Below are 12,739 nucleotides of genomic sequence, written 5' to 3'. Positions count from 1 at the left end.
GTTGCATAGTATTTCTGCCGAAAAACACAACCAGAAAAGGTGAGTACAACCAACTTGTTACACTCACAGAATACTGGATTTCTTTTTTTTACATTTACATCAGCATTTAAAAAAAAATGTAAAATCTTTGTTTCTGTGTTTAATTATCTGAAGGGTTGTGTAGGAGGTGGCCTCAAATGGTAAATCGTAGTGGTTCTTCTCTACTGCTCATCTCAAAATGGCATATCAACAAGAAATTTCATCTGTATGTCCTGAATGGGAAGCAGTGCAGAAACGAATCATCTGTCCTCACAGGTGATATTACATAACTGTATTTTACATTTTCCAATGTCAGTTTTCAATGTTGCGAGCACCATAAAATGAACTTCTATTCAGCTTGTATTTATTATAGAGTGCACCAGGGCAGATGAGAAGTACGTCCGTTTGTTTGTGTGTGTGTGTGTGTGTGTGTGTGTGTGTGTGTAAATGTAAAGCAACCGTTCTACTTTAAAGAGGACCTATTATGCTTATTTTCCAGTGCATTCTTGTATTTGGGGTTTTCTACTAGAACATGTTTATATGCTTTAATGTTCAAAAAACGCTTTACTTTTCTCATACAGGCTGTGCTGCAGCACCTCTTTTCACCCTCTGTCTTAAACACTCTGTTTGAGCTCCAAAAGCACAATAGGTCCTCTTTAAAAGATACAATAATAAAAGTTGATGATTTGTTTTTGTTAATATAGATTTCTCTTATAATGCAGATTCAGAGTGCGTCTTCAATCACACTACCACAGGTAAAAAAACCTTCTTTTACAATTCAGTCTGGAAAAATATAATGATGAAAACAAAGCTAATAAAATATAATTTAATTTACACTTAATGTAAAAATTAACTATTAATTTAGTCTACAATTAAATCAATTTAGAAGTCTACTATTAACTTTTTTAACCAACCCTCATGGAGTCAGCTACTCACCATTTTAAAGGTGCAGTGTGTAGGATTTGGCGGCATCTAGCAGTAAGATTGCAGATTGCAACCGACTGAAACTAAATCCTACACACTGTTCCTTTAATGAACTCAAATTAGTCATTTCAAAAACGTTGTTAGATAATTTTATATGTGTATTTTCTGAAGTGGTATGCCTCTATAGCTTTGTCCCACTTTCTTCTTTACTGTGGATGTGTACTTGATTCTGACAGTGTTTCCATTAATAGGACCTTGCCAGATTCGATGTTTGGATACAGAGACCATATGTGACCGAGAACGTTATAATGAAAACAAGTGCAGCGAACTGAGTGAGTTCCCTTCAGATAAGCAAAGAATGAACGGTTACATTTTTCTTCTGCAGCTCCCCAAACTTATCTATCTCCAAACTATCATTGCCTGCTTTTTTGCGCAATATAATGCTCATCATGCTGTGGACACTGGCGTTAAAGGGATAGTTCAGGTGTTTTGAAGTGGGGTTGTATGAGGTACTTATCCATAGTCAGTGTATTACCTACAGTAGATGACGGTCGGCACGCCCCCAGTTTGGAGAAACAGACATGAGTACCAGCACAGGAGCAAAGCAATGTACTGCTGTGGACGGGGCCGGCAGCAAAACGTATTTTAGCAACCTAATAGAAAGGCCCACCTAAAATAAATCAATATCAGTTTAAGTGGACTCTATATTTAGAATATTTTTACCAGTTTACCTTGCTGTCAGACAGCTATACAGTCTGTTTCCAACAAGGAACTGAAGCCTTTATCTATGCTCTCGCCAAAGCAACCAAACTCCATTTAAAAACACAGTAATTTTACCTCGCAGAACACAGGGGTTTCTGGTCTACCGCTGCCTCGATCGGTTAGTTTGTTTGCGTTATTGTGTGACTTTGGTTAGTTCGGATTCACCAAAGTCACACAAACAAACTAGGCGATCAAGGCAGCGGTAGACCAGCAACCCCTGTGTTCTGCAAGGTAAAATTACAGTTTTTTTCAGTGGAATCTGGTGGCTTTGGCGAGAGCAAAGAAGGATACAGCGGCTTCAGGTCCCCGTCGGAAAGGGCTGTCTGACAGCAAGGTGAAGCGGTGAAAATATTATAAATATAGTGCACACTTAGACGGATATTGAGTTTTTTAGTCGAGACTTTCTTTTAGGCAGCTAAAATGTTTTGCTGTTGACCCCGTCCACAGCAGTATATTGCTTTGCTCCCGTGCTGGTACTCCTGTTTGTTTCTCCAAACTGGGGGAATACCGACCATCATCTACTGGAGGTAATACACTGACTATTGATAAGTACCTCATACAGTACAACCCCTTTTCAAAACACCCAAACTATCCCTTTAAGTGGTACGAGCTGTTACATACTACTGGATATCTTACCTTACAGATGCTAGCTAACATTTGAGATAAAACAAAAGTCCTTTCCTTTCAGGTCTTGGGGTTGGAGGTGTGTACGTCATCAACACATCGACAACAAACATCAACTGTTTAAACTGCAAAAATCCAAAGAAAAAGCCTGAGGAAAAGGTTAAGATCAATGCAATGTTTAACACTGAAGAAGGAGGACAACTTGACGCTGCCGTAGCTGCGTAAGACATGCTCCATCAAATTATTAAAGGAATAGTTAGACATTTTGGGAAACATGCAGTTGAGAAGAAGAAGTAATAGTTCGAACCAGGGCTGTTAATTGATTCAAATATTTAATCGCGATTAATCGCATGATTGTCCTTGATTAATTGTGATTAATCACAAGTAAATCACACATTTTTTATCTGTTCAAAATGTGCCTTAAAGGGAGATTTGTCAAGTATTTAATACTCTTATCAACATGGGAGTGAGCAAATATGCTGCTTTATGCAAATGTATGTATATATTTATTATTGGAAATCAATTAACAACACAAAACAATGACAAATATTGATCCAGAAACCCTCACAGGTACTGCATTTAGCATAAAAAATATGCTCAAATCATAACATGGCAAACTGCAGCCCAACAGACAACAACAGCTGTCAGTGTGTCAGTGTGCTGACTTGACTATGTCTTGCCCCAAACTGCATGTGATGATCATAAACTGGGCATCTCGGTACCCATAGAACCCATTTACATTCACATATCTAGAGGTCAGAGGTCAAGGGACACCTTTGAAAATGTCCATGACAGTTTTTCCTCGCCAAAATTTAGCATAAGTTTGGAGCGTTATTTAGCCTCCTTCGACAAGCTAGTATGACATGATTGGTACCGATGAGGTTTTTTAGTTTCATAATAATACCAGTATCTCCACTCTAGCTTTAAAACTGAGCCCAATACAACCTCTGCGGTATCGTTTGCGTTAATGTGTTAAAGAAATTAGTGCCGTTAATACGAATTTGCGTTAATGCGTTATTATCTAACTTTGACAGCCCTAGTTTGAACTATTCCTTATAACATTGGAATTAAAACAGGGAAAATATTTTGAGCTATTTATAAATGTTTACCATAATGTAATGTATATTCAAAAAATATATGAAACTCTATATTGTCAATATGTTGAATATTCTAACATCTGTCAATAGTGACGTCATGAAAAAAATGGCAGACCTCGCCTATTTCATCAGCGGGTCTTCAGCTGAACTGACTGTGGGAGAAGGAGTTACGGGTATCTTAGTGAGAGAAACAGTGCCGGAGGATGTGGACGAAGTCTCCTTTGCTTATGCGTCCCCAAATGACAGCATGAGTGTGGGTGCATTATTTTTTACCTTCATCCATGTGCTATGTAGTAACGTCCTCATCACAGACTTTATAATACCAGTATGTTTTGGGATGTGAGGATTATCTCAGCCAACTGCTAACTTGAGAGTGATGAAATAAGTGGTCTATATAAACTTATAGGATATGCCATCATGTCTCTCGTGTGGAAATAATTTTCACTTACTCCCTTTTTTTCAGCATCAAAGCATCATTAAATAGGCGTTATCAGTCGCGTTAAGCACCATAGATGAGGGTTAATAGGGGCCTACTGCGCCTACTACGTTGTAAAAGTGAATGCAAAACTTAAAAGCAACATGTTCTAACATGTTGTAAAACTGCATGAAATGTTACATTTTTAACACAAACAAAAAGGTTTAGGTTTAGGTAACAAAACTACAACATCTTTAGGTTTTGACAACAAAACAACAACTTTTGTAGGTTTAGGCAACAAAACTACAAACTCTTTAGGTTTAGGCAACAAAACTACAACTTCTCTAGGTTTAGGTAACAAAACTACAACTTCTTTAGGTTTAGGCAACAAAACTACGACGTCTTTAGATTTAGGCAATAAAAATACAACTTTTGTAGGTTTAGGCAACAAAACTACAACTCCTTCATGGTTAGGCAACAAAACTACAACTCCTTCATGGTTAGGCAACAAAACTACAACTTTTTTAGGTTTAGGTAACAAAACTACAACTTCTTTGGGTTTATGCAACAAAACTACAACTTCTTTAGGTTTAGGCAACAAAACAACAACTTCTTTAGGTTTAGGCAACAAAACAACAACTTTTGTAGGTTTAGGCAACAAAACTACAACTCCTTCAGGGTTAGGCAACAAAACTACAACTTCTTTAGGTTTAGGCAAAAAAACAACAACTTCTTTAGGTTTAGGCAACAAAACAACAACTTCTTTAGGTTTAGGCAACAAAACAACAACTTTTGTAGGTTTAGGCAACAAAACTACAACTCCTTCAGGGTTAGGCAACAAAACTACAACTTCTTTAGGTTTAGGCAAAAAAACAACAACTTCTTTAGGTTTAGGCAACAAAACTACAACTCCTTCAGGTTTAGGCAAAAAAACAACAACTTTTGTAGGTTTAGGCAACAAAACTACGACGTCTTTAGATTTAGGCAATAAAAATACAACTTTTGTAGGTTTAGGCAACAAAACTACAACTCCTTCAGGGTTAGGCAACAAAACTACAACTTTTTTTATGTTTAGGTAACAAAACTACAACTTCTTTGGGTTTATGCAATAAAACTACGACATCTTTAGGTTTAGGCAACAAAACAACAACTTCTTTAGGTTTAGGCAATAAAGCTACAACTTCTTTAGGTTTAGGCAACAAAACAACAACTTCTTTAGGTTTAGGCAACAAAACTACGACATCTTTAGATTTAGGCAATAAAGCTACAACTTCTTTGGGTTTATGCAACAAAACCACAACTTCTTTAGGTTTAGGCAACAAAACAACAACTTATTTAGATTTAGGCAACAAAACTACAACTCCTTCAAGTTTAGGCAACAAAACAACAACTTTTGTAGGTTTAGGCAACAAAACTACGACGTCTTTAGATTTAGGCAACAAAACTACAACTTCCTTAAGTTTAGGCAACAAGACTACAACTTATTTAGGTCTAGGCAACAAAACAACAACTTTTGTAAGTTTAGGCAATGAAACTACAACTTCTCTAGGTTTCGGCAACAAAACTACGACGTCATTAGATTTAGGCAATAAAACTACAACTTTTGTAGATTTAGGCAACAAAACTACAACTCCTTCAGGTTTAGGCAACAAAACTACAACTTTTTTAGGTTTAGGCAACAAAACTACAACTTCTTAAGGTTTAGGCAACAAAAACACTTTTTGTTTCGTCACTTTTAGTTAAGTTTAGGGAAAAACATCGTATTTTGGCTTAAAATAACTCTGTGTCAAAAGTGAAAACGCAACTTAATTATTGTGAACACAAAGACAACTACACATTGTTGGTTTTACATGGGATTTGAACCCTAGTCTGCTGGATGAAATCCCTTTGTTTTGTGTCCCATACATCTCCCCCAACCTCAACCCCCTGCTGTTGTGTTCTTTTATGCCCTTCTTTCGTGATCTACCATGTGAGTAGATGATAAAACCTACTAATGGGTGTAGTAGGCCCCTATTGATCCATATCTATGGTGCTTATATTGACAGATAACGCCTATTTAATGGCCTGACAACAGTCTAATCGGCTGACAGAGCAGCAAGAATGCTGAGTAATTTCCTAAATACTAAGTAATCTCCTTGATTATAATAGGATCCAGTTAAAGTAAATAGTTTCATTATTCTGTAGACTTTAAAACTGCACTTTAGACAATTTTGACAACACAGTTGTGCACTTCCCTGCAGATTGTAGATGGCGCAGATGCTCTGGCTCAGTATTCAAGATCTATCAAAGTGTCAAAAGAAGCGTTTGAAAAAGCTGTGAGCTTGAACGTTAGCGTGCCATTTGCAGCCATTTTACGATTCAACAATCTGGCCTTGGTAAGAAAAAAATATCTCAATTTCACCTTAAATGATACAGTAGATGCACTTTACAGCACTTTTGATCATGTTACTATTTTTTTCAGGATGAGAAGAACAGCACTGTTTTAGGTGATGAGGTTTTAGCAATTGAAATGGGAAAAGTTATCACCAATCTCACAGACAAACTAAACATCAATTTTCGGAATGTGGAATACGTAAGTAAAAAAATATATGTTGTGCATTATCGAATGTGTATTATTTGTACTTCTTTGTTTACCATCCAAGAGCACATTTATAATGCATTTCTGTTGTTTTGTTTGCAGGAAGGAATTCCATCTTGTCACTCATGGAATGGTGATGGTAAGATTTCAATTAGTTCTCTCTACTAAGTGTAATTAATAACGTTAACGATGGCTTTTCGGACAAATCCCCCCCGATATTCAAATATGCTCAAAATGACCCACCCAATAGCCTATATTGATATTAAGTATAATAAAAAAAACATTGCTATGTAAGGACAGGCAACCACGCACTGCCCTGAAATAATCATTAGCAAACATAATCATAATCATAAATAAAATTAATGATTATTAGTAGTATTACTTCTTGTTGTTATTATTACTACTACCGATTCAAGTATTATGGTGTACTGCAGTTCTGTTTTTTTTCTTAAAATATTATAATTTTATTCTCATTAAATTAAGACTTTATTATTTTAATATTACAACTTTTTTTCTTGAAATATAATGATTTTATTCTCATTAAATTATTACTTTATTATTGGAATATTATAATTTTTTGTCTTGAAATATTATGACTTTATTCTCATTAAATTAAGACTTTATTATTGTAATTTTATTATTTTTGTCTTGAAATATTATGACTTTATTCTCATTAAATTAAGACTTTATTATTGTAATTTTACAACTTTTCTTCTCGAAATATTATGACTTTATTCACATTAAATTATTGCTTTATTATTGGTATATTACAATTTTTGTCTTGAAATATGATGACTTTATTCTAATTAAATTACCGACATCTATTACAGCGTGAGCGTGTCCACACAGCCAAATCGATTGCTTGGAACACATGTTTTGAACTTGATTTACGTCTGGGTTTAGTATTATAGTATTTTCCATGTTTCTAATGTACTACTCGCATGGAGTGTCGATGCTTAAGTCTTCTTGTCGTTCCTCACTCAAATGTATTCATGAACCATCGAGCCTCACCTCTGTGCTGTTTTCATGCTCTAATTCTGTCTTTTAGGAAGCCGACCAAACTGGACTGAAGACGGATGTCTGACAATAATAAATGGGAGCAACATTACATGCGAGTGTTCGCATTTGACATTTTTTGCAATCTTATTGGTGCGTTTGTGTTACAGCTTTTGTAATATTTTCACAACGTACTATAAGCTTCATCCTTTAAATTTTCATTCCCAGTGGAATACAAATATTTGGACATTCCTCTGTACAACCGTCCTGATTGCACTCTGTATACTTGAAATGTATGAAATTCATCATAAACCATCCCGATTACCAAAGCCAATCCCTGTGATAAAGTGTTTAATTTGTGCTCTTTGCAGACTCCTCTTAATGAAACCATATCCAGTTCTGACCTGAAGAACCTCACCATCATCACCCAAGTTGGCTGTGGCTTGTCCATGTTCTTCCTCAGCATTACCCTCTTCATGCACTTCCTTCTGAGGTAATGATGTCTCCAAATATTAAAAGAACAGTGTTTAGGGGGATCTATTGGCAGAAATGTAATATAATATTAATAAGTATGTTTTCTTGAGTGTATAATCACCTGAAAATAAGAACCGTTGTGTTTCCATTACCTTAGAATGAGCCGTTTATATCTACAAAGTAGCCCAGGATGGACAAACCAAACACTGACTCTAGCAAGGGACATTCGAGTTTTCATGTTTTCACATCGTACTGTAGTTCTCCTACACGCTTGGCACACGGGAGAAGTTTCAGTCAGTTGCAATCAGCATCCTCAACACTAGATGCCGCAGAATCCTACACATTGTACCTTTGAAATAGTTTTTATGTTTATAAATTCTTTAGGGTTGTCCGTCCATCTGTAAGTAAGTCCGTCAGAGAGTCCGTCCGTACCATTCTTGTGAACGCAATATCTCAGGAACGCCTGGACGGACGTTCTTCATATTTGGCAGGATGAACTGATTTGATTTTTGGTGGTCACAAAACACGTTTTTGGTCATAACTCAAGAATTCATATGCTAATTATGACAATTTCACAGAAATGATGAAATGATATACTGTCAGATACTAGTGTTAACTTTGACAGCCCTACATTATAGTTAATGGAACGCCCACTGCGTTTCATACCGGCGCTAAAGGGTGCCTTGTGTGGCGGTACCGAACGCCGACAGCCGTGACAAAGCCTCTGTATTTGGGTGCGTGATGTCCTGTTCTATTGATGTTGCAATGCGTGCAATGGCCTCATTGTTTAGCTCTGCGAGGTTGGGTGTTGAGAGACCAATTATCCTGGCTGCGGTGGTGGTTATGCGTGAGAGTTTGGCCCGGTTATAACATGTTAAAGTAGCTGGAACAGTAAAGAAGAATGGGCTGAATAATGCTTTGATTCAGGTGCCTTTTCTCATTATGTAGCCATACCTACTGAGATCTGAGGTCATACTTAAGTCTTTATCCTAACTTCTTATTTCTATTACTAAGGTAATATCATACAAGTAAAGATATCTCTGGTCAATAGCTGTGTTGTTCCACAGCGGTACATGTTGTCCAAGTTCATGTAAATAAGGCTGCTTTCCATAATAGGAGGACACTGTCTATGTCGGAAAATGAGACTGTTGAACAGTAGCTTCATTGTAGGTGTCCTATGGAAACAACCACGGTATTTACCTATTGAATGCCGTATGACAATAATAAAATAACATCCCATCTGTGCCTTTCCTCATCTCGTATGATCACATGAATGTTTTAAGGCCACTATTGCACTTAACCTTCGCATTCAAACACTGTTTAGAGGCCAAAGAAAGGAAGATAACCCCATATGTACGTACATATAATTAGAATTATATAATATGTAAATAAATATGACTTATATGACTTGAGTTTTGACTTTACGGCCAGAGTTTGAATTATAGAGAGCAAAGGTGAAAGGTGATTACATCACAAGTGCAATACACTATTATAAAGTATATAATTATATTTTTATCATTACTTATGTTTTAATGTGTAAGCAGTGTTTTACTCTTGTGAGGAGGTCATTTTTACCCATTTAAGTCTGCAACTAATTTTCCATTTTCATTATGGATTCATCATCTGCTGGTTATCCTCTTGATGAATCCATTTATTGTTTGACAAGAAAATAATAATAATAAATAAATAAAAACACCATCAGCTTCCTCCACAGCAGCATCAATAAATAGAAACTTTAAAAACATTAAAAACAAACATTAATCCACATGTAAACAGAGAAGCACATAACAATGTAAACCACAAACAACATATATTGCACAAGATCTATATAAAACAGCATAAATAAGACATAAAAATAAGAATAAGAACACCGTGACGCTATTGCACAACCCCACAGCCTCAAGAAACATTATTTAAAATTTCAAATTTTGATCGAGGTGGGCACAAACGAGTTTTTAAAACTCTAATATAAAATATATTTAAATCCTTCAACTGACGGGGTCATCATAAAAATGATTTGTCTATTAGCAATCGAGGTTATGGGCACCTGGGAAGAAAAAAAAAAACATAAACGCGTTTATCGTTTTAAATTGTCATGTAAAATAAAGGCATTTTAATTTAGCACAAACCCTACAGTGCACCTTGGATTATTTATGAAGGCATTTTATACTTTTTGGAGACCACATTCCACCCACGCAGTGAGCCCTTCACAAGACTGAATAAACCTAAATGTTGCTCTGTCCTTACAGGAGGAAAAAGGCCAGTATAGCCACCGTGATCCTCATCAACCTGGTGTCAGCCATGTTCCTGCTCAACCTCACTTTCCTGATCAACAACTTTGTGGCAGAAATGATGAGCTCTGTGGGTTGTAAGATCATGGCGGCTCTCATGCACTACTCCATGTTGGCCACTTTCACTTGGTTCGCTGTGCAGGCCTTCCACCTCTGCCTGCAGCTGTATGTTAGGGGCAAAATTGTAATCCGTCACTACATACTCAAAGTCTCCATCACCAGTTGGGGTGAGCACACATCACTATTTTCTTCTGTTTGACCTCAACGTGGACATGACATTTGCAAGTCAGTGTTAATTTAATTCTCCATATCCAGGACTACCGAGCGTAGTTGTGATTGTCCTGCTCATCATCGGAAAATATGGTGAACAAGTCATCTCTACTAGTGACGCTGAAGAAGACGTGAAAATGTGAGTGTGTGGATTATATATTTAATGTACAGAGTATTCGTTCATCATTCGTTACTGACATGTCTTTCCGTTCCAAGGTGCTGGATAACAGACAACGACGTGCACTTCATCGTCAACATAGGTTACTATGTGTTGGTCTTCCTCTTCACCTTCTCCACCTTCATCGTCATACTGTCCTGGCTCTTTTGTCTGAAGAGAACAAGCACCGCAGTGGTGGGCTCAAACGGCAGAAGTATCGTGGTCCTCCTGGGACTGTGTTGCCTGCTGGGGATCACTTGGGGTTTTGCCTTCTTCGCCTACGGCGCCCTCCGGATCCCCTCCTACTACATCTTCACAGCCCTCAATTCTTTCCAAGGTAATGATAATAATCTTTAAATGTATTGTTCTGTTGCATTTTAGCCTTTTTAACATGTCATAGCAGGGTAAACACAGGTGTAATTGATACAAATGAATTACGGTCCCGTTCCATTTAGTGTGTCACAGTCATTCCAGTGAGCCAGCATGCACAATACCAGGGCCCTGGCACACCTAAATGGAACAGGGCCACAATTCATTTGTATCAATCACACCTGTGTTTACCCTGCAATGACACGTTAAAACAAAGAATGTATCTTTCTAAGAAGAAAGTCAATTGATCGTTGCAACGTCGGCGCCCAGCAGCAGCGCTACGCTTTCGCCATTTTGGACTGAAAGCGACTAGCCAGTTAAACGTCCGCCTACAAAATGCCGTACGAAAATAAAAAAAATTTATGTCTATTCTATTGTCATATTTAATGTCTCTACTAAAATGAACAGTGTTGAACAATACAAATATTATAAATATTCCTACTATTACTATGGAAGTTAGAAAAATCCAGCACACAGATTTTGAGAGCAACCTCAAACTTTTTCATGTCAAGGATCCAAAATTGATGTCCTATCGACCACAGACAATGGATGTATAAGAGGTTGTTTCCTGTGCTTTTGCCCTGCGTGTTAGTAAACTACAACTACATTAAATTCTGTTTATGTCGTGCTACTAGCACTACTAGCTACTGGCCGATAGCCGGTTGTTTGGGAACAGAGATGTTAATACATCAACCACAGTACAGGCTTACAACATACAGCCCATGGGTATATTAGAAGATAATAAAAGTGATGAATTACAGCCAATATATCCATTAATACAGCCACATACATGACTGTGAAAATGAAACCTACATGAGCAATGAGTGTAAAGTAGCGATTAACTAAAAATACATTACATACGCACAACTTGACCATCTTTCTTTGCCCGGCAGGTTTCTTCCTGTTCATCTACTACTACAACACCAGCCACTCAGCAGAGGTAAGCTGTGATGTGGGTGTTAATAACAGCTCAGCCAGCACCACCAGCACACTTAAAACCGTCCTGGACAGCGTCAAGAACCCCTACAACAACCGGCCAGACAAAGAAATAAAGAAGGAGGACTGAAGAGCCAAGATGGTCAGCTTGAAGTAAGAGACTTCAAGCAGGTAGAGTTAACTAGAAAGTGTGCTGATGTATAACATTGTAATAGACATCTTTCCTGACGTAGTTATTGCTAGTCCTTATAAATGTACAGTATAGGAAAATGACTTTAATTCTTCATTGTTTAGTTTCTTAGGACTAGAATTTGTTTTGCACAATTTTAGGGCTGCAAATAGATTATTTTTATTGTTGATTTTTTTCTTGATTAATTGATTAGTTGTGTGGTTTATAAAATGTCAGAAAATGGTGAAAATTGTTGATCAGTTTTTCCCAAAAGCTTAAGATGACGTCCTCAAATGTCTTGTTTTGTCCACAACTCAAAGATATTCAGTTTACTGTCATAGAGGAGTAAAGAAACCAGAATATATTCACATTTAAGAAACTGGAATCAAAGAAATTTGACTTTTTTTACTTTAAAAATGATTCAAACCGATTATCAAAATAGTTGGCGATTAATTAAATAATTAATGACATCAATTAATCGTTGCAATTCTTCATAATTTCAGAGTTAATTATGAAATGTAATCATTTTTGACAGATTTCTTAATGGAAAAACTGGAAAATATAAAAACAAAAACGCTAATTTGAAGCTTTTGAATGCTTAATGATTTAATTAAAATTACATTTTCAGGACCCTCTTATCTTCCAATATCTTCAGTTGT

The 12,739-nt window shown here is 36.7% G+C and overlaps 1 protein-coding gene across 1 annotated transcript; it reads left to right on the top strand.

The window, feature by feature from the left end:
• Positions 1–12,727, top strand: LOC141756659 (adhesion G-protein coupled receptor G5-like). Its single transcript, XM_074616565.1, has 15 exons — positions 1–39; positions 154–294; positions 741–773; positions 1,194–1,274; positions 2,393–2,549; positions 3,516–3,678; positions 6,081–6,215; positions 6,302–6,412; positions 6,521–6,557; positions 7,467–7,567; positions 7,786–7,907; positions 10,138–10,406; positions 10,495–10,588; positions 10,666–10,943; positions 11,869–12,727. The coding sequence occupies exons 2-15, from the start codon at positions 177–179 to the stop codon at positions 12,039–12,041; spliced, it is 1,872 nt and encodes a 623-aa protein (XP_074472666.1). The 5' UTR covers positions 1–39; positions 154–176; the 3' UTR covers positions 12,042–12,727.
• The last annotated feature ends 12 nt before the right edge of the window (positions 12,728–12,739 follow it).

The sequence above is a fragment of the Sebastes fasciatus genome, chromosome 18 (genome assembly GCF_043250625.1).
Source record: "Sebastes fasciatus isolate fSebFas1 chromosome 18, fSebFas1.pri, whole genome shotgun sequence".
NCBI classification, from domain to species: Eukaryota; Metazoa; Chordata; class Actinopteri; order Perciformes; family Sebastidae; genus Sebastes; species Sebastes fasciatus.
This window is presented reverse-complemented; position numbering and strand designations above follow the sequence as displayed.